General features: G+C 45.9%; 1 protein-coding gene across 1 annotated transcript in view; it reads right to left on the bottom strand.

Moving 5' to 3' along the window:
* tmprss6 (transmembrane serine protease 6) overlaps positions 1-23,367 on the bottom strand; it is a 90,621-nt gene that overhangs the window by 31,723 nt on the left and 35,531 nt on the right. The window contains exons 5-11 of the mRNA XM_043679802.2: positions 21,195-21,352; positions 14,248-14,289; positions 11,620-11,824; positions 9,421-9,557; positions 8,460-8,572; positions 5,879-5,988; positions 211-353 (exon numbers count right to left, since the gene is read on the bottom strand). Coding sequence (XP_043535737.1) covers positions 211-353; positions 5,879-5,988; positions 8,460-8,572; positions 9,421-9,557; positions 11,620-11,824; positions 14,248-14,289; positions 21,195-21,352 — 908 coding nt within the window. The remainder of the gene's footprint in view (positions 1-210; positions 354-5,878; positions 5,989-8,459; positions 8,573-9,420; positions 9,558-11,619; positions 11,825-14,247; positions 14,290-21,194; positions 21,353-23,367) is intronic.

Raw genomic sequence — 23,367 nt, 5'->3', positions numbered from 1 at the left:
AACATTCATCTGGTTCACAAATACCCTTTAGGAAGGGAAACCTGCTGTCCTTACTGGGTCTGGCCTACATGTGACTCCAGACCCACAGCAATATGGCTGTCTCTTAATTGCCCTCTGGGCCATTAGTGATGGGGCAATAAAAGCTGGCCTGCCCAGTGATGCCCTCATCCCATGAATCAATATGAACAAAAAGGGAAGATTCACACGTACGGTCCGACTGGTTGAAGAGGCTGTAGGAGAACTGGATTCCAGGGCCCGTGAGGGTCACCTCGGAAGTGAAGGTCACCGTTGTGGTCAGCGACACGACAAAGAGTCTCTCTGCATACGGCTGCAGCATTCTCCGCCCACACAGCCTGAGGAGAGAGGAGAAACCATGAGGAGGCCAGAACAGTGGCACAGCCTGAGGTAGACCCCACGTCATCCTGCGCTAGTGCGCACCCCTCCACCTCTGTTTTTAAGAGTCAACCTCACTTCTAAAGGCTGTGAGAGCCCACCCAACCCCACCATTATTTCAATGGGTACCCAATGCCTCATCACCCAAACCAAGTGCCCTGTCTCCATGGGAACAGATTATGCTGCCAATAATCATTACCAAACTCAAGTGTGCTTCAGACACACGTAGGGAGCAGGTTACTGTTAAAAGCTGACACTTTCCATTTTGACCAGTGACCCTAATATCAATTATAACGATATATAACCCTTATTAACAACTAATTTACACACAGTATACTACAAACCTAAGGGGATTTGTGGTGCACTGGTAGTGTCCTCATCTCTGAGCCAGGAGGCCTCGGTTCAAATCCCACCTGCTCCAGAGGTGTGTCATAACACCCCTAAATAGGTTGATTGGGAAAATACCAATGCCCTGAAGCAGGGAATCTTTTTAGATTAGATTAGATTCCCTACATTAATGAACAGGCCCTTCGGCCCAACAAGTCCACGCTGACCCTCCGAAAAGTAACCCACTCAGACCCATTTCCCTCTGACTAATGCACCGAGAAACTTAGCATGGCCAATCCACCCAACCTGCATATCTTTGGACTGTGGGAGGAAACCCATGCAGACAATCAGAATTTGCAAACTCCACTCAGACAGTCACCCAAGGGTGGAATCAGACCTGGGACCCTGGTGCTGCGAGGCAGCAGTGCTAACCTCTGAGCCACCGCCCTACCCCAAAATTATATACCCCAGATAGGACTCAAACCCACAATCCCTGGCTTAGGAGGCCAGTGCCTTAACCATTAGGCCACTGGGCCCCCAACATGGAGCTGAACCTTCACAGAGCTTTGGCAGTTAGGGAATGCAAAATGGAAACCTTCCAGGCAAAGTGTCTCCACTCAGGTACTGGAGCACATTGGGATGTTAAAATCTACCATTACGCAAACACAGTCCAACAAGAATGCAGACTCAGGAATATCGGTCATCAGTGGATTATTATTCTCCTGCCTCTGAATCAGATCGTTTTGGGATTCAGTCCACTTTCAGGTCTCAAGTATAAAACGCAAAGCTGACCGTGATACAGGGAGCACTGTCCCAGTTCCACACAGAACATTTACCTGACTTCTCTCAGCTGCATTTTAAACATTCTCCAGTTTTGAAGAAGGGTCAAGGAAGGTTCCCCCAATATTTAACCCTCAATTGACTTCGCCAAAATGGATGATGGGATTGCGGTAACACAGCTGTGGGAGCTTGCTGTGCACAAATCTGTTGCTGCATTTCCAAGCTTACAACCACAACTACAATTCAAAAAGCATTTCATTCACTGTAAGGGATATCCTGAGATCATGAAAGGTGTTAGCTAATTGCAGGGCCTTTTTTTTGGCATCAACGGTAATGGAGACCATCCTAAGGATTAGACTAATATTACCTTGAATCACAGAATCATACAGTCCAGATGAGGCCCTTTGGCCCATCGGGTCTGCACCGACAAAAGAAAACTGCTGTAAATCTACACCAGGCTGTGACAAAGCTGCTCCTTTAACAAGGTGATGTTGTCTTTGGTTCTTGATTCAGAAAGGTCATAAAAGACACAGACGCCGAAAAGTTTAAGTTGAAAGGTTTTAGGGCCAATTTGATTATAGCTAACAGATACTGCCTCAGGCTTTTAAGTTGAAAAAAAAAGCACTTGTACAATGGAAGGGGAGTGGCCAGTTCCCCCAGCTCAGCTTTTCTCTGGTTCGGTTTGGTTTGGGCAGTCTGGCTATTCGCTGAGAGCAGTCAGGCAGAGTTTGAAGCTGTTGGACCCAAAGAAGTAGGTCATGCTGACCCTCCCTCTCTCTGACATGTCTCCTGTCAGACCCTGTGTTTGAGTTTTTTTCCTTTTGTGCCAAGGGGTATTTATGGGGATTGCTGCATGTATTTGGAACGACATCATTAACTTGGGATGACCTTATGGCTCTTCGGAGAGGTTAACTTATTCAGTAGTCTGTTCTCTTTTGTTTAGGTTTCATTCAGTAATCTTGTAGATAAATTCTGTTTTGTTTAAATCGAAGTGTGTTGACCAGCTGCATCCCTCCTGGAATATCTGCTTTACCCCTGCTTCAAACAACCAGCAAAATTAGGGTCTGGGCTACTTTCTTGAAATGTTTTGAGGGGGGGGGGGGGGGGGTCTGACCTGGTCCATTACAAGGCTCACTTTCTAGCACTCGGCCCATAGCCTTGACACTTCAAAAGCTCATCCAAGTACTTTGTAAAGTTACCCATTTCAGCTCCCCTCCCAGGCTGTGCATAACAGGGTTTTACATCTAGGTCGGACATTGTTTGATCCTCACTGCAGCTGAGCACTGCTGCGTGAGGTAACTCCACAGAGGCCGGTATCTGTCACCAAGTCACTCTTTAGTTACACATGATTTGGAGATGCCGGTGTTGGACAGGGGTGAACAAAGTTAAAAATCACACAACACCAGGTTATAGTCCAACAGGTTTAATTGGAAGCACACTAGCTTTCGGAGCATCACTCCGAAAGCTAGTGTGCTTCCAATTAAACCTGTTGGACTATAACCTGGTGTTGTGTGATTTTTAACTTTATTTACACATGCTCAGTACTCGGCAATGGTCCGGCTCCCTCAGAGCCAGGTCTCAGAGTGAACAGAACCTCTGACACTCAGAGTCGTAGAATTGTCCAGATCAGACCCTTCGGTCCAACTCGTTCATGCCGAACAAATACCCTAAACTAATCTAGTCCCATTGCCAGCGTTTGGCCAACATACCTCTAAACTCTTCCTATTCATGCAGATGCCTTCTCAATGATGTACCAGTGGTTTAAGAAGGCAGTTCAACACCACCTTCTCAAGGGGCAAATAGGGATGGGCAATAAATGCTTGGCCAGCCAGTGATGCCCACATCCCACAGATGAACTCCTCCACCACCTCCTCTGGCAGCTCATTCCATACACACACCCCCTCTGTGTGAAAAAGTTGCCCCTTAGGTCCCTTTTAAATCTTTCCTCTCACACCTTAAACCTACGCCATCTAGTTTTGAGTCAGCCAGGGCTCCCTGCCTAGACCAGGTTGACAGCCCCAATCTGGGAAATCATATTCATAGAATCTCTATAGTGTGGAAACAGGCCGTTCAGCCCAACAAGTCCACACCGACCCTCCGAAGAGTATCTCACCCAGACCAATTCCCCAACCCTATTACTCTACATTAACCCCTGACTAATGCAGCTAACCTACACATCCCTGAACAATATGGGCAATTTAGCATGGCCAATCCACCTTCACCTGCACATCTTTGGACTGTGGGTGGAAGCCAGAGCACCCGGAGGAAACCCATGCAAAGACGGGGAGAATGTGCAAACTCCACACAGACAGTTGCCCGAGGCTGGAATTGAACCTGCGTCCTTGGTGCTGTGAGGCAGCAGTGCTAACCACTGAGCTTCTATCAGGTTCAGTTGGCTGACCCCCTTAACAATCACAAAACCGTGAAAGATCGGGTGTGATAAATTAACACTTGTTCCGAAATTTCCTCATCCAGTTGCGGGAGTGGGGATCAATATCAGGGGCTTTGGGGTGGCGGGTAGGGGGCATTGTGCCCAGTTGTGAAGGAGGGGTAGGGTCCTGAGCCAGGATTAGTGTCCCTGCCCCTTGATACTTCCTCCATTAGCATCTGCAAGTCAGGATTACAACCCTCTGAACTAAACGGGTTTGCAAGATGTTGAAAGGTTTCACATGAATGGGAAAACTAGGATGTCTTTCCTCTGGCGATGGGTTGAAAGTAACTAAAATCATTGCGTTTGGGATGAAATCTAGAAGAGAGATAAGGAAAGATAGCTTCACTCAGAGTTGCTGGGATCTGGAATGGTATCTCTGAAAAGGTTCCATGTGTAAGACAGTGCCTCTGACAGTGCGGCACCCCCTCAAGACTGCACTGGAGTAACAGTCTAGAACTGCAAGCTTCAACTTGAACCCACAATGGAGATGTTGCACTGAGACAAGCCTGAAGTCCCAGCGAAACACCATGGACATTTCCATTTTGAGTATCATTGCATGGGAGGTGGGGATGTGGGGGTAATGGGGGCAGGGTCACAGAGTCAAATTGAGGTCCAGCCACCCATTCAGGTGGACAGACAACATATTGTGGAACCATTTTAAATCAGAGCAGGGCAGTCATTCTCTGCGTCCTAGCTAATATTTACCCCTTTATCATTGCAATCGGATCACTTGTTCAATATTTGCTGCTTGTGGGAGCTTCCTGTGCACAAACTGGCTGCTGGAGTTTCTCTACAATTGAATTGAAAAGGTCTGATGTTCAGCACTTTCGGATTCCCTGTAGAATGTGGGAAATCCTCTTTCATTTCTCTGTTGCCCGTAGAATTCGACATACTCGTTTACATTTCCCTAACCAAACTGGTCAGAAAGAGATGTTATGACAACACCTCTGGAACAGGATGGACTTGAACCCAGGCAGGGACAGTGACTAATTACCATGAGGGCATCCAGTAATGGACGTATAGAAAGACTGGTAACTAGAATTGTATATTGAACATTATACACGGAGCACCACTATTACCAAGTTCTTATTGACACACATGTCATGTGACCTGTTATCACTTCATGTGACGTCATTAGCCGTCCATTTAGAGTAATAGAGCCATAGAGATGTACAGCACGGAAACAGACCCTTCGGTCCAACTGGTCCATGCTGACCAGATAGCCTAACCTAATCCAGTCCCATTTTCCAGCACTGGCCCATATCCCTCTAAACCCTTCCTATTCATATATCCACCTAGATGCCTTTTAAATGTTGTAATTGTACCTGCCTCCACCACTTCCTCTGGCAGCTCATTCCATATATGCACCACACTCTGCGTGAAAAAGTTGCACCTTAGGCTTCTTTTAAATCTTTCTCCTCTCACCCTAAACCTGTGCCCTCTAGTTCTGGACTCCTCCACCCCAGGGAAGACTTTGTCTATTTATCCTATCCATGCCCCTCATGATTTTATAAACCTCTATAGGGTCACCCCTCAGCCTCCGACGCTCTAGAAAAAACAGCCCCAGCCTATTCAATCTCTCCCTATAGCTCAAATTGTCTAACCTTGGTAACATCCTCATAAATCTCTTCTAAACCCTTTCAAGTTTCACAACATCCTTCTGATAAGAAGGAGACCAGAATTGCACACAATATTCCAAAAGTGGCTGATCCAATGTCCTGTAGCAGCCATAAGATGACCTCCCAACTCCTGTACTCAAATGCTCTGCCCAATAAAGGAAAGTGTTCCAAACGCCTTCTTCACTATCCTATCTACCTGCGACTCTACTTTCAAGGAACTACACTCCAAGGTCTCTTTGTTTATTACCAAACTGTCTTACAGAGGGGTTGGCAATAATTAAGGAAGGGAACGGTGGAGGATGAAAAATTAAAATGCTTTCGCACTTACTTCCTGTTTTGTATCTTCCACTGGCCCTGGAAGCAAGGTTTAGTGAAGGTTGGTGTGTCCAGTTCATAACCGTCAAACCACAGTGTGATTCCATAGTCCAGGGATGGTACCTGTGGATGAGACGGGAGATATTACAGGAAGACTAAATTGGGGCACTGTTACTCTGCAACTGCACAAAAGCCACAACCGAACCACATCTGGCGTTAGAGAGAGCAGTTCTAGTTTCACACCTTGAGATGGATATGTTGGCCTTGGATGGAGTGCATCATCGATTTAACAGGATGATTCATTCTGGAAGCAGATGAAACAAATGACGATTGTATTCCCTGGAATGTTGGAGGCTATGGGATGATTTGATTGAGGTTTCCAAGATGTTAAGAGTGGCAAATAGAGAGGTAGAAGAAACTACTTCAGGGTTAGGAAGCTAGGATGAGAAGGATCAAGACTGTGCAATTATATCACGCAGTTTTGAAAGAAATTGGGACTTTTTTCACTTGAGTGTAGGAGGTTAAGGGGTGACATTATGGAGGTTTATAAAATCATGAGGAGCATAGATAAAGTGAATGGCAGGTGTCTTTTCCCTAAGATGGGGCATTTCAAGACTGGGGGGGGGTGTATTTTTAAGGTGAAAGGAGAAAGATTCAAAAAAGACATGGGGGCAACCTTTTTACATAGAGAGTGGTTTGTGTGTGGAATGAACTTCCAGATGATGTGGTGGATACAGTTACAACATTTAAAAGATATTTGGATAAGTACACGAATAGGAAAGGTTTGGAGGGATATGGGTCAAGCTCAGGCAGGTGGGACTAGTTTAGTTTGGGATTATGGTCGACACGGAATGGTTGGACTGAAGGGTCTGTTTCTGTGCTGTATGATTCGAGGACACTGTGGCTATTCAGTCTGCAAAACCCCGAGATCAGGTGCCATATAAATGTAATGCTTTCTGCAGAATTGTACCTGAAATCTAAGTATATTCCACATCAATGCAGCCTGAGATTGTCCCAAATCACTTTGCGGCCAATCTTTCATATCGAACTATTTTAGCACATTAACAGCACCTAGATAACCTGTTTTCGTGAAGTATTTTGAGGGATTATTTTTGTCCTGGACAATGGGAGGAGAAATAGTACAGGTTGCCTTTTATGTCTAACAGAGGTGGGGTGACGACCTCAGTTAAATGTCTCATTGGAAAAACAAAGTTTCAGACGATGCAGCTCTCCCTCAATACTGTGATGGGAGTGTCAGCCTGGATTGTGTTCTCGAAAGGGATGACCTGATAAGAGTCACAGAGGCCTACAGCAGGAAAACAGGCCCTTCGGCCCAACTGGCCTATGCCGCCCAGTTTAAACTAGTCCCATTTGCTGCGTTTGGCCCATATCCTTCCATATCTATCCCATCCATGCACCTGTCTAAATGTTTTAGATTAGATTACATTACAGTGTGGAAACAGGCCCTTTGGCCCAACAAGTCCACACCGACCCGCCGAAGCGCAACCCACCCATACCCCTAAATTTACCCATTACCTAACACTACAGGCAATTTAACATAGTCAATTCACCTGGCCTGCACATCTTTGGACTGTGGGAGGAAACCGGAGCACCCGGAGGAAACCCACGCAGACACGGGGAGAATGTGCAAACTCCACACAGTCAGTCGCCTGAGGCGGGAATTGAACCTGGGTCTCTGGCGCTGTGAGGCAGCAGTGCTAACCACTGTGCCACCGTGCCGCCCATTTCTTAAATGACAAAATTTTAGTTGCCATTCCAGACCGCTCTGGGAGAAAATTGCCCCTCTAGACCCTTTTGTATCTCTCCTCTCTCACCTTAAATCCATGCCCTCTTTAGATTTTCCTACCATGGGGAAAAGCCCGTCGGTTATCTAATTTATCTCTGATTCTCATGATTTTATAGACCTCTATAAGGTCACTTCTCAGTCTCCTACACTGCAGGGATAAATGTCCCAGCCTATCCAACCTCTCCTTATAACTCCAACCTGCCAGTTCAGGTAGCATCCTAGTCAAGCTTTTCTGCATTCTTTCTCGTTTACTAATATCTTTTCTACAGGAGAGTGATCAGAACTGCAAATGTGGCCTCACTCATGTTGATTTATAAATTCATGAGGGGCATGGGTAGGGTGAATAGTCAGGGTCTTTTCCCCACGGTAGGGGAGTCCAAAACTAGAGGACATCGGTTTAGGGTGAGAGGGGAAAGATTTAAAGAGACCTGAGGGGTAACATTTTCACGCAGAGGGTGGTGCGTTATGGAATGAGCTGCCAGAGGAAGACTGGTACAATTACAACATTTAAAAGGCATCTGGATGGATACATGAATAGGAAGGGTTTAGAGGGATATGGGCCAAATGGTGGCAAATGGGACTGGATTAATTTAGGATATCTGGTCAGCATGGACCTGTTGGACTGAAGGGTCTGTGTCCATGCTGCACAGCCCTATGACTCTGTCTGACTCAGAGGCGAGAGAGCTACCCACTGACCAAGGCTAATGTTGATGCTTTTATCATGAAACTTGTGATGTGAGAAACAAGATCTGTTTTAAAATTAGTAGCATCCCCACACTGTACTCACAGTGAAATGCCAGGTACACTCTGTGTGGGGTGGATAGTAACTGGGGAAAAATGGTGTGCTCGCATTTCCTTGGATGTTCCAACCTTCTGTCAACGTGATATTCCTGGAACAGTCTGGAATTAAAAGTGACAAAGGTTTAAATCGCACAGCTCATCTGCAGATGTTCAGGACAACACCAAGTACTTCCCATGTCAGGTATATCATCTCCCGACAGAGCTCTACATTGTTTTCAAACGAACGCAGCACTGTTGCCTCACAGCGCCAGAGACCCGGGTTCGATTCCAGCCTCGGCCGACAGTCTGTGTGGAGTTTGCACATTCTCCCCGTGTCTATGCGAGTTTCCTCCGGGTGCTCCCGTTTCCTCCCACAGTCCAAAGACGTACAGGTTCGGGTGGATTAGCCATGCTAAAGTGTAGGCTAAGTGGGTTGGCCATGGGAAATGTGAGGTTACAGGGATATGCTGTGGCGGAGGGGGTTGTGGTTGGGATACTCCTCAAAGGGTCAGTTCAGACTCATTGGGCTGAATGGCCTCTTTCTGCTCTGTAGGGATTCTATGAAATCTCTGAACACAAAGACATTTCTCTTATTTTTGCCATTAATCTCTCAGTTACAATTTTACATTGTTTCTTACTCCCTGACCGATAATGTCACTGGAAGGTGGCCATTTTATGTGATCCACACAGTTGATCGACTACGAAATGGTGGGCAGGCTGATAGCTGCTCCATTTGGTAACACTGAAGCGAGAGATGTCCTGTGCCAAGGCCTGGACCAGGCCTTTGAGTATTTGATGCCTCTGACCCACTCTGAGGGTTGATTTATTTGTCCCAAGTGTCTCCAAGAGCTGCCCCTAATGACTCAGTGACCACCCACAATCCAGCTTTCTCCGTTTTCTGCCACACAGACCGGAATCATGAACTTTGGCTGAGCCTTGAAGTGTGAGTTGGGCCCTGATTCTCTTACCGAGCATCGGCATGGCCTGTGCAGTTAGCCGAAATGGGTCGTAGTAACTGTACTGTCCTTGCCTCCATATGATTGACATCACATTGGATGATGAGAATATTTCCACCACAGGTTCTTTCCAGCTGCATTTGTAGATTCTGGAACCGAGGGAGAAACAGAGAGAGAGAGAGAGAGACAGAGAGAGAGAGAGAGAGAGAGAGACAGACATAGAGAGAGAGAGAGACAGACATAGAGAGAGAGAGACAGAGAGACATTGAGAGAGAGACAGAGAGAGAGACATTGAGAGAGAGACAGAGAGAGAGACAGAGAGAGAGACAGAGAGAGAGACAGAGAGAGAGAGACACACAGAGACAGAGAGAGAGAGAGAGACAGACACAGAGAGACAGAGAGAGAGACAGAGAGTGAGACAGACACAGAGAGACAGACAGACAGAGAGACAGACAGACAGAGAGACAGACAGAGACAGAGATACAGAAACAGAGAGAGAGACACACACAGAGACAGAGAGACAGAGAGACAGAGACAGAGAGACAGAGAGACACACAGAGAGACACACAGAGAGACACACAGAGAGACACACAGAGAGACACACAGAGAGACACACAGAGAGACACACAGAGAGACACAGAGAGACAGAGAGAGAGAGAGAGAGAGAGAGAGAGAGAGAATTGTGTCAATGTAATGGGTAGAGAGGACACCACAGGGAATGGGATCAAACAGTTTATGATTGCCCCACCCATTCACAAGATTCAATAGGATTACACACAATTGTAGAAAGCAGAAACATAATCAGGTCATACAATATAATCAAGGTTGATCATCCCACGAGATAAATGCTGCAGAAACAGGTTATTCAGCCCAATCAGTCTATGTCAGTGTTCATTGTCCAATCATAGCATCCCGACAGTCCTGATAAAGGCCATTCAGTAAGATCCAGATCAATCTGCACCCTAACTGCACCAACCCACCTTGGTTCCCTTACCCTTATTAACCTTAGCTAGCGTGGCAATCCTCAGGGTAGCGTCCTAGGCCCAACCATCTTCAGCTATCTCATCCTCCATTATAATATCTGCAGTGGGGACCTTCTCTGATGATTGCACAATGTTCAGGATCATTCGCAACTCCTCAGATACTGTGACAGTCTGTGTCCATATGCAACAAGACCTGGAGTGATCCAGGCTTGGATTGGTAAATAACAAGTGACCTTTATACCACAAAAATGTCTGCCATTGACCATCTCCAACAAGAGAGACTCTAGCCATTGCCCCTTGACATTCAATGGTGTTGCCATCACTGAATCTTCCACAATCAACATTCTGGGGGTTAATCTTGATCAGAAACTCAACTGGACTCACCATATAAATACAACAGCTGCAAGAGCAGGTCAGAGGCTAGGAATCCTGCTGCTCCTGACTCCCCAGATCCTATCAACTGTCCACAAGGCACAGGTCAGGGGGTGTGAAGGAATACTCCTCACTTGCCTGGATGGGCGCAGCTCCAACAACACTCAAGAAGCTCAACACCATCCAGGACAAAGCAGCCTGCTTGTTTGGCACCACATCTACCAGCATCCACTCCCTCTACATTGATGCTGAGCAGCCTTGTGCACCATCTGCAAGATGCACTACAGAAATCTGCCAAAGATGATCCTTCCAAACCCACAACCTCTCCCACCCAGAAGGACAAGGGCAGCAGATACACGGGAAAACCACTCCCTTCAAGTTCCCCTCCAAGCCTCTCACCCTCCTGACTTGGAAATATATCGCCGTTCCTTCACTGTCGCTGGGTCAAAATCCTGGAATTCCCTCCCCAACGGCATTGTGGGTATCCTGACAGCACGTGGACTGCAAAGGCTCAAGAAGGCAGCTCCCTTCTCAAGGACAACTCATGAGGGGCACACCCATAACCCATGAAGCGATAAAAAAAGATCCATTTTAGATTTGAAACTGAAGATTGACACTCATTGTTTTGTGTCTCGGGATGGTGTTTCCAGAGAGACAACACCTTTGGCATAAAGAAGTCACAACCAACTCTAATTTTAAAGACTGCCTCCCACCCCCTTTAGGGTTTGGTCTCCTGCCCTCATAACCCCTTTTCTTCCTGGTATATCAGACTTTTATAAAGATCTGTCTTTACAGGTTTTTCGCTCACATAGCAACCAGGAAGGGCCATACGCGAGGGGAAGACAGAAAAACTCACGACGTCAAGAGTGTATAGCCACTGGTTGCCACCTCGTTGTAGACTGCGATCCAATCACTGCAGCCGATGAGTACCCATTCAACCTTCAGTTTAATCAGGAGCCCGGGTGGGCCCTGCAGGTGCCAGTAGCAACTCTTGGTGTCCGACTCCGGCCCTTTGAGTACTGTGCTTTGGTCAGCGCTGACATAGCTATAAGTGTGACAATCTGAAGGAAGCAAGACACACAAGAAACCGTCAGTCCTCGAGGATTTGATTTATTCCTGCCACATGTACCGAGATACAGTGAAAAGTATTGTTCTGCATGCAATTCTGGCAAACCATACCTTACATAGGTACATCAGGGTAATAGAACAGAATGCAGAATATAGTGTTACAGCCAGAGAGAAGGTACAACAGAAAGATCAACTCTAATATATAAGAGGTCCATATATAAGTCTGATTACAGTGGGGAAGAAGCTGTTCTTGAATCTGTTAGTACTTGTTTTCAAACTTCTGTATCTTCTGCCCAATGCAAGAGGGTGGAAGAGAGTATAACCGGGGTTCTGATTGCTCTGTTATAGGAAGGATTTTATTAAACTGGAGAGGGTTCTGATAAGATTTACCAGGATCTTGCCAGGTCCAACTTAGTCCATGCCGACCATAATCCCAAACTAAACCAGTACCATCTGCCTGCTGTTGGCCCATCTCCTTCCAATCCTTTCCTATTCATGTACTCATCTAAATGTCTTGTAACTGTACCCACATCCACCACTTCCTCACAATGTTCATTCCACATACGAACCACGATCTGTATAAATAAGTTGCCCCTCATGTCCTTTTTAAATCCTTCTCCTCTCACCTTAAAAATATGACCCCTAGTTTTGAAGTCCCCCACCTTAGGGAAACCCTTTGCTGTTTACCTTATCCATGCCCCTCATGAACTTGTAAACCTCTATGAGGTAAGCCCTCAACCTCCCATGCTCCAGCGAAAAAAGTCCCAGCTCTCCTCATAACTCAAACCCTCCATTCCTGGCAACTTCCTGGCAAATCTTATCGGAACCCTCTCCAGTTTAGCAAAAAGCTTCCTATAACAGAGTGACCACAATTACACACAGCACTCCAGAAGAGACCTTACCGACTTCCTGTACAACCTCAACATGCGACCCAACCCCTATACTCAAAGGTCTGAGCGATGAAGGCGAGTGTGCTAAATGCCTTCTTATCCAGCCTGTCTACCTGTGACGCAAATTTCAAAGAATTACTTAGTGCTCATTTCCTGGTGTGGAACTTAATGCTCAGAGATGGGCTTGGTGCCTGTGACTGCTGAGGCTGAGCCAAGACCTGGGGGATGGCAGGGTCACCCAGGGAGGTTACAAAAGGCTTATTGCTGGAGTATCAGCTCAGCTAGAAGTGTCATAGTCATAGTACAGCACGGAAACAGACCCTTCGGTCCAACCCGTCCATGCTGACCAGATATCCCAACCCAATCTAGTCCCACCTACCAGTGCCCGGTCCATATCCCTCCAAACCCTTCCTATTCATATACCCATCCAAATGCCTCTTAAATGTTGCAATTGTACCAGCCTCCACCACTTCCTCTGGCAACTCATTCCAGACACGCACCACTCTGTGTAAAAAAAGTTGCCCCTTAGGTCTCTTTCATATCTTTCCCCTCTCACCCTAAACCTATGCCCTCTAGTTCTGCACTTCCCGACCCCAGGGAAAAGACTTTGCCTATTTACTCTAACCCCTCATAATTTTGTAAACCTCTATAAGGTCACCCCTCAGCCTCCGAAGTTCCGGGGAAAACAGTCCCAGCCTGTTCAGCCTCTCCCTATAGCTCAAATCCTCCAACCCTGACAACATCCTTGTAAATCTTTTCTGAACCCTTTCAAGTTTCACAACATCTTTCCGATAGGAAGGGGATCAGAGTTGCATGCAATATTTCATCAGTGGCCTAACCAATGTCCAGTACAGCCACAACATGACCTCCCAACTGCTGTTGTAGAGATCTACAGCACAGAAAAAGGCTCCTTGGCCCATCGAGTCTGTGCCAGCCCAAACCAACCACCTATCCCTATTTTCTTTGGGATCACCAAGTGTGCATCTAAATACTTCTTCAAGAGGGTTTCTGCCTTCTACCTCCCTCACAGCCAGGGAGCTCCAGATTCCCACCAATCTCTGGGTGAAACAAAAGCTCCTCCCATCCCCCTCAGCCTCCTCACGCTGGCCTTAATATCAGCGCTGCCTGGTCATTGATCCTCCTGTCAAGGAGGAAACATCCTTCCTGTCTACCCGGTCTATGCCCCTCATAATTTTATCCATCTTAGTCATGTCTCCCCTCAGTCTCCTCTGCTCTGAGGAAGACAATTCCAGTCTGTCCAATGCCCCTCCAAGTTTTCAGCTCAGGCAACATCCTGGTAAAACCTCCTCTGCACCCCTCTCCCAGTGCTATCACATCACTCCAGTAATGTGGATTCCGGATTGCACGCAGTACTCTAGCTCTCACCAACATTTTATGCAGCTCCAGAATAGCCTCCCTGCTTTTAAACTCTGTCTCTCAGCGAATGAAGTCAAGAATCCCATTTGCCCATCAAGTTGTAAATTATAAGTTGTGTTGTAACTCAATACAACATAGAATTCCATTACCTGTTGCTGCTGTCAATATTTTCAAATCTCTTCTTGACATTTCTGTAAAATGAAGAAAAAGACAAAGATTATTAAAGTCAGTGCCTTTTTTTTTTAAAACAGTGGAGGCAACAGAGGATAATCCTTGCTGCCAGAGAGAAAATCCTGGAGGCTCCTTAAGGGGAGCCTCCAAAAACAACAACAGCTTGCATTTATGCAGCATCTTTAAGATGTTGCTGAATGTGAGAAACGTTGGTGAAGATTTTCTTTCTTACATTCATGAATGCATAATGGCAATGTCTCAGCCAAATCAGAGTCAACTTGCCAACCAATCAACATCCCTTTCTCCTTAGTAGAAATTCTTGTGATCATTTGAAATTTGGCATTCTTGCATTGATCCTGACGAGTGTAAGATGAAAAGCTTCAAGACTCAAGTTCTGCATCACCAAACCTCATGACAGATATCTTGAGGAAGATTATTGAAAATAAGTTAACGCTGAGCCAGAGAAGGTGCTGTTAGGGCAGGGGACTAAAATACTGGTCAAAGACATAATTTTAAAGGAACAACTTTAGGCATGTGTGAGATTGAGAAGTGGAGTGGTTTAGGATGGGAATTCCAACCCTCAACATCCACATACCTTAGGTCATGACTGGTCCATTTGGATGACATATGATCATGGGCCAGAGAAAGTTAACCCAAAGCGATAATTTCAGATTTTTTTTATTCACTCACAGAATGAGGATGTCACTGCTTAGGTCAACATTTCTTGCCCATCCTAGCAGGCAGTTATGAGTCAACCACATCACTGTGGGTCTGGAATAACATGTAGGTCAGACCAGGTAAAGATGTCTAAAGGACACTAGTGAACCAGATGGGTTTTTCCAACAATGGATTCATGGACTTCATCAGACTCTTAATTCCAGATATTTTAAAAATGAACTCAAATTTCACCACCTACTGGAGCAGGATTTGAATCCAGGTCCCCATATCAGTACCTGGGTCTCCAGATTAACAGTCCAGTGATAATACCACTTGGCTATCACCTCCTTGCTCTAGGGGGATAGATGGGGAAGGGAGAGAGAGTCTAAGTTCAGTGTTGGCATGAATTCATTTGGGACTGAATTTGTCGATTGTTTCAACACTGGTATAATTTTCCAACACCAACAATCTGACAATTATTTCACATGTGCAATATTAAATCAACGTTAAATAAAACCTCCTATTATGTTTAAACCTTTGTTTTTCTTGCACAATATATTCTTCATTTAATTTTGTTTCTCATTGTTCGATTCTTTTAGGTTTTTCTTGATAATTATTTTAGACATATTTACGAGGCACATTGCTAGTGTATATCCCCCCAGGTGTCAGCAACATGCAGTCTTTCATCACCAAGGAGATGATTGGTAACTGGAACCCAGTGTTGGGGAGAGTAGTTGAGTGTAACAGACAGCTCATATGCAAAACAACCACTGAACATTTGTAAGGTAATCATACTGATTTGTTTGTTTGGAAACAAGGTAGATGATGTGAATACACAGATTGGCCATGGTCTAACTGAATCATAGAATGTCATCAAGCTATCATTTGACCTTACAGTTTCATATTTCTACCTCAATTCTGTCTCCTGATGCCTGATTGAAAGCAATGTGCTTAGTCTCTGATTAAAACCTAGATCGATGGTTAGGGTAGAGGAGTATGGGGTGTTGAGAAGTCTTGTTGAGGTTGTACAGGACATTAGTGAGGCCTCTTCTGGAATACTGTGCCCAGTTCTGATCATCCTGTTATAGGAAGGATATTATTAAGCTGGAGAGGGTTCAGAAAGGATTTACCAGGATGTTGCCAGAAATGGAGGATTTGGGTTGTAAGTAGAGGCTTCATAGAATCATAGAGATGTACAGCATGGAAACAGACCCTTCGGTCCAACCTGTCCATGCTGACCAGATATCCCAACCCAATCTAGTCTCACCTGCCAGTGCCCGGCCCATATCCCTCCAAACCCTTCCTATTCATATACCCATCCAAATGCCTCTTAAATGTTGCAATTGTACCAGCCTCCACACATCCTCTGGCAGCTCATTCCGTACACGTACCACTCTCTATGTGAAAAAGTTGCCCCTTAGGTCTCTTTTAAATCTTTCCCCTCTCACCCTAAACCTATGCCCTCCAGTTCTGGACTCCCCGACACCAGGGAAAAGACTTTGTCTATTTATCCTCTCCATGCCCCTCATAATTTTGTAAACGCTATAAGGTCACCCCTCAGCCTTCAACGCTCCAGGGAAAACAGCCCCAGCCTGTTCAGCCTCTCCCTGTAGCTCAGATCCTCCAACCCTGGCAACATCCTTGTCAATCTTTTCTGAACCCTTTCGAGTTTCACAACATCTTTCCGATAGGAAGGAGATCAGAGTTGCACGCAATATTCCAACAGTGGCCTAACCGATGTCCTGTACAGCGCAACATGACCTCCCAACTCCTGTACTCAATACTCTGACCAATAAAGGAAAGCATACCAAATGCCTTCTTCACTATCCTACCTACCTGTGACTCCACTTTCAAGGAGCTATGAACCTGCACTCCAAGGTCTCTTTGTTCAGCAACACTCCCTAGGACCTTACCATTAAGTGTATAAGTCCTGCTAAGATTTGCTTTCCCAAAATGCAGCACCTCGCATTTATCTGAATTAAACTCCATCTGCCACTTCTCAGCTCATTGGCCCATCTGGTCCAGATCCTGTTGCAATCTGAGGTAACCCTCTTCGCTGTCCACTACATCTCCAAGTTTGATGTCATCTGTAAACTTACTAACTGTACCTCTTATGCTCGCATCCAAATAATTTATGTAAATGACAAAAAATAGAGGGCCCAGCACCAATCCTTGTGGCACTCCACTGGTCACAGGCCTCCAGTCTGAAAAACAACCCTCCACCACCACCCTCTGTCTTCTACCTGTGAGCCAGTTCTGTATCCAAATGGCTAGTTCTCCCTGTATTTCGTGAGATCTAACCTTGCTAATCAGTTTCCCATGGGGAACCTTGTCGAATGCCTTACTGAAGTCCATATAGATCACATCTACTGCTCTGCCCTCATCAACTTTCTTTGTTACTTCTTCAAAAAACTCAATCAAGTTTGTGAGACATGATTTCCCACGCACAAAGCCACGTTGACTATCCCGAATCAGTCCTTGCCTTTCCAAATACATGTACATCCTGTCCCTCAGGATTCCCTCCAACAACTTGCCCACCACTAAGGTCAGGCTCACCGGTCTATAGTTCCCTGGCTTGTCTTTACCCCCCTTCTTAAACAGTGACACCACGTTTGCCAATCTCCAGTCTTCTGGCACCTCACCTGTGACTATAGATGATACAAATATCTCAGCAAGAGGCCCAGCAATCACTTCTCTAGCTTCCCACAGAGTTCTTGGGTACACATGATCAGGTCCTGGATAGGGTGGGACCTTTTTCACTGGAACTTGGGAGGTTGAGGGTTGAACTTACAGAGGTTTATAAAGTCCTCAGGGGTGTAGATAAAGTGACTTTTCCCTAGCGTGGGGAATTTCAAGACTAGGGGGCATATTTTTAAGGTGAGAAGAGACATGAAGGACAATGTTTTTTTTTATACAGAGAGAGGTCCATATGTCGAATGAACTGCCAGAGGAAGTGGTGGATGCGGGTACAGTTACAAAGTTTAAAAAGCATTTGGATAAGTTCATGAATATGAAAGGTTTGGAGGGATATGGGGCAAACACAGGCAGGTGGGACTAGTTTGGGATCATGGGTGGCATGGACTGGTTGAACTGAAAGGTTTGTTTCTGAGCTGAATGACTCTATGACTCTATGATTATACTAACAACAATTGGGTCTGGCAACCTGGCTACTTAGCGGAGAAAGTGAGGACTGCAGATGCTGGAGATCAGAGCTGAAAATGTGTTGCTAGAAAAGTACAGCAGGTCAGACAGCATCCAAGGGGCAGGAGAACGTCGATTATCCTGCTCCTTGGATGCTGCCTGACCTGCTGTGCTTTTCCAGCAACACATTTTCAACCTGGCTACTTAGAATGGTACCACCAATCCTTCTTCCTGTATTGGTCTAGATTTAGTAGTTGGTGCTGAAGGATGAACCAAAACTATTAAGAGTTAGAGTCAGAGTTGTACAGCACGGAAACAGATCCTTCGGTCCAATTCAACAATGCTGACCAGATATCCCAATCCAATCTAGTCCCATTTGTCAGCACTTGGCCCATATCCCTCTAAGCCCTTCCTATTGATAAACCCATCAAATTTTGTAATTGTACCAACCTCCACCACTTCCTCTGGCAGCTCATTCCAAACACACACCATCCTTTGTGTGAAAACGTTACCCCTTAGGTCCCTTTTAAATAGATCCCCCTCACCCTAAATCTATGCCATCTACCTCTGGTCTCCCTCCACCTTAGGGGAAAAGACTTTGTCTATTTATCCTATCCATGCCACTCATTACTTTATAAATCTCTATAAGGTCACCCCTCAGCCTCCGACGCTCCAGGGAAAACAGCCCCAGTCTATTCAGCCTCTCCTTATAGGTCAAATCCTCCAACCTTGGCAACATCCTTGTAAATCTTTTCTGAACCCTTTCAAGTTTCACAACATCCTTCGTATGGAGGTGGGGGGAGACCAGAAATGCACACAATATTCCAAAAGTGGCCTAACTAATGTTCTGTACAGCCGCAACATGACCTCCCAATTCCTATACACAATACACTGACCAGTAAAGGAAAGCATACCAAACACTTTCTTTGCTATTCATTGCTTCACTACCTATTGTTTTGCAAGAGAATGTGGTTTATTTCTTTTCTGTAACTGTATAAAAGTTATAGCAACTAAAACGGGTGTAGATGTAGAGGGAGCTGGGTACACATATGTGCTGATCATTGAAGGTGGCAGTACAGGTGGGGAGAGCAGGAAATAAAGCAGACAAGTCCTGGGCTTTATTAATAGGGCATATTGTACAAGAGCGGGGAGGTCATGTTGAATTTGTACAAGATCATTGCTTAACTTCAGCTGGAGTATTGTGTATAGTTGTGGGCCACACTAGGATGTGGTGAGAGAAAGTGCAGAAATGATTTACAGGATTGGTTCCAGGAATGAGAAACCACAGCTCTGGGGACAGATTGAAGGTGGTGAGACTGTCCTCCTTGGAGAGAAGGAGGCTGAGAAGAGATCCGATTGAGGCTTCCAACAGTGCAGATCGGGTGTTTCCGCTCGTGAAAGAAACAAGAGTGAGATGGCACAGATCGAAAGTGATGTGGAAATGAAAGAAGGGTGATGTGAGGGAAAACAAAACTCTCTCACACAGTTAGGGTCTGAAACGCACTGCCTGGAAATGTGGTGGAGGAAGGATCTATCGAGGCATTCAGGAGGGTATTGGTGACTACTCGCGTAGAAATAGTGTACAGGCATGTGGAGAAAAGGTAAGAGGTTAACACTAGGGGATAGAACTAGTGCAGGAACGATGGATTGAATGGCCTCCTGCTACACTATATTCTGTGATTAACTCTGAGACATATGAACTGTTACTAAGAGGAGGGAAGGAAGACATGTCAGTTTCTATGAGGCCACCATCTGCCAATCTCTAACTGTTCATTGCTTCACACATTCGCTACATTATCTCTCAGAGAGATGGAAGTCTCAGTTTAATTCAGATCAACACTTATACATCCATTGCCTTATACAATACAAACATCATCAGAGAACTTTCCAAACTGCATAGAAAGAGACCATTAGGCCCGTTGAGTTTGCATTGACCCTCCAAAGAGCATCCCATCTTATCCTTATTAACTGCCACCTTGGGAATAAGATGAGGAGATGAATCCGGATAGCACGCTTCCATGTTTTGTTGCATGTTTCTGGATTTCTCCCCCTGGGCAATTTCCCATGGCCAATCCACCTAGCCTGCACAGCTTTGGACTGTGGGAGGAAACCCAAGCAGACACAGGGAGAATGTGCAAACTCCACACAGACAGTCACCCAAGGGTGGAATTGAACCCAGGTCCCTGGTGCTGTGAGGCAGCAGTGCTAACCACTGAGCCACCGTGCCACCTGGGGAGACACTGCGACAATGGCAAGGTCCTCACAACAGAATGGAGATGGGCTGTGGCTCGATGATGCTACATTAGGGAGACATTCCAAAGTTTGGCTTGAACTGCCTGGCGAGAGCGAGAAACAAATGCTGCACCTCCTGTCTGGAGGTTTCGAATCATGTTCCAGTTTATAAAATCATGGATAGCATAAATAGACAAGGTCTTTTCCCTGGGGTGGGGGGAGTCCAGAACTAGGGGGCATAGGTTTATAGTGAGAGGGGAAAGATATGAAAGGGACAACTTTTCCACACTGAGGGTGGTGCGCGTATGGAATGAGCTGCCAGAGGAAGTGGTGGAGGTTGGTACAATCTAAAAGGCATCTGGATGGGTATATGAATAGGAAGGGTTTAGAGAGGTATGGGCCAAGTGCTGACAAATGGGACTAGATTAAGTTAGGATATCTGGTTGGCATGGATGAGTTGGACTGAAGGGTCTGTTTCCGCACTCCATAACTCTAAGAGGCATTGAGGAAAGCAGATTTAATAGGGCAAATGCCACTTTTCCCCATTGCATGGCTCCTGGTTTCTCGGAGGCACTCTTTGGACTAGCAAGCTTTGGTCTCAAAGAATTACAAACAGAGGTATGGACTCAGGCATGACTTCCTCAGATTGTGAAGGGGAAGAGAAAAATGCACATTCGTTGGACGAGCAAAAGGGTGAAAGGAATAAGTCTGAGCCAGTGAGAGGGAAATGGGAACGAGAGGAAATCTCTCAGCTTCTTTGAGTCCGAACAGTTCAATCAGGGTTGACCTGTGTCTTAATTTATATTCCCCACCTTATCACTGTAATTAATATCCTTGATTTACAGGCAGCTATCAGAAACCACGTGTTGAAACAAAATGACATGGGATTACTGACTGGTTACTGAGGTGGATGCTGTCTTGATCTGATAGCCAGTCGATTCAGTCAGGAAATAATTGTTGAGAGTCGACTTCACCAAATCCATGGTCAGGTTCTTCAGCTGCTTCTCTGTAACTCGGAAGTCTATCCAGAAGTAAGCCAACAGGCTACCTTTACTGTCGGGGCAGACGAGAAACAGTAAATAATTAAAAAGTTCATGGATCCCGTTGCCGTAATCCAATGTGAATTTTAAGGAAGAAACAGACTCGCAAATGATTCAACAACCAAGTTGCATTCACGTAGCACCTTTAACACCCATAGGTATACGACAGGAGCATCAGCAGACCACATTTGGTGTTCAGCCACATGGGGTGACATTAGGGCAAGTGGTTAAAAGCTTGATCAATTAAATGGTGGGTGTAAGGAGCATCTTAAACAGGGAGAAGGAGCTCAAGAGGACTAGGAAGGGAATTGCAGAGCAGAGATCTGAAGCAGATGAAGACAAAGTGAAGGCCTGGTGGCATGGTAGCTCAATGGTTAGCACTGTTGCCTCACAGCTCCAGGGATCCAGGTTTGATTCCCACCTTGGGCGACTGTCCATGTGAAGTTTGCATGTTCTCCCTGTGTCTGCCTGGGTTTCATCCCACAGTCCAAAGATGTGCAGGTTGGGTGGATTGGCCATGTTAAATTGACCATATTGTTCAGGGATGTATAGGCTAGATGCATTAGTCAGGGGAAATGTAGACTAATAAGGTAGGGGAATGGGTCTGGGTGGGTTACTCTTCACAGGGTCAGTGTGGGCTTGTTGGGCCAAAGGGCATGATTCCACACTGTAAGGGTTCCCTATAAACAAACCATCGAATAACAGTGCAGATAAGCTATTGGGTCTGTACTGACCCTCTGAAGAGCATCCCACCACTCACCCTGTAATTAACGTAGTTAGTCCACCTAACCTGCACACTACCAGACAATTTCCCATGGCCAATCCACAAAGCCTGCAAGTCTTTGACCTGTGGGTGGAAACCAGAGCACCCAGAGGAAATCCATGCAGACACGGGGAGAACATGCAAATTCCATGCAGACAGGGTGGAATTGAACCCAAGTCCCTGGCGCTGTGAGGCAGCAGTGCTAACTAACCACAGAGCCACCCCGTAGCTTGTGATTAAGCTGACCCTTTACAAGGGCCTGAGGTGCGGAGTCATCTATTGACATGAAAAAACACAAAGATGATTAGCAGGAGTAAATACCCAAAGTTTCCCAAAGAGTCACTCTTTTACCAAGCATGCTGAACAGAGAGGTGACCAAGCTTGAAGGAATTTTCCTTCTCCTAAATTTGGACATGCTGGTCTTGGACTGGGGTGTACAAAGATAAAAATCACACCACACGAGGTTATAGTCCAACATGTTTATTTGGAAGCACTAGCTTTCGGAGCGCTGCTCCTTCATCAGGTGGTTGTGGAACAGGACCAGAAAAATTTATTGCAAATGTTTACAGTGTGATGTCACTGAAATTATATATTGAAAAAGACCTGGATTGTCCGTTAAGTCTCTCATCTTTTAGAATGACCATGTTGGTTTCAGTTCTTTCATATGTAAATCATAAAACTTTTTTAAAGTTACATTCTCAAGTGCACTTTAACGATTGGTCAGGTAGGCGAAAGTGAAGGCAGCAGATGCTGGAGATTAGAGTCCAGAGTGTGGTGCTGGTAAAGCACAGCAGGTCAGGCAGTATCCGAGGAGCAGGAGAGTCGACAGTTTGGGCAAAGGCCCTTTAACAGGAATGAGACTGGGAGCCTCGGGGGTGGAGAGACAAATGGGAGGCGGGAGGGGCTGGGGGTGGGGGGGGGGGAGTGGGGGAAGGTAGCTGAGAGTGCAATAGGTGGATGGAGGTGGGTGTAATGGTGATAAGTTGAAATGAGGGTGAAGCGGATAGGTGGGAAGGAAGATTGACAGGTGGGACAGGTCGTATGTGGATGGTGCTGAGCTGAAAGGTTGGGACTGGGGTAAGGTGGGGGGTGGGGGGAGAAGGGGAAATGAGGAAACTGGTGAAATCTACATTGATACAATGGGGTTGGAGGGTCCTGAAGTGGAAGATGTGGCATTATTCCTCCAAGCGTTGGGTGTTAATCGAGTGGCGATGGAGGTGGCCCAGGACCTGCATGTCCTTAGCAGAGTGGGAGGGAGAGTTAAA

The sequence above is a fragment of the Chiloscyllium plagiosum genome, unplaced genomic scaffold (assembly GCF_037043375.1).
Source record: "Chiloscyllium plagiosum isolate Xiang-an unplaced genomic scaffold, Cpla_swu_hap1 HiC_scaffold_33, whole genome shotgun sequence".
NCBI classification, from domain to species: Eukaryota; Metazoa; Chordata; class Chondrichthyes; order Orectolobiformes; family Hemiscylliidae; genus Chiloscyllium; species Chiloscyllium plagiosum.
The sequence above is the reverse complement of the archived record's forward strand: the minus strand, read 5'-3'. Positions and strand labels throughout refer to the sequence as shown.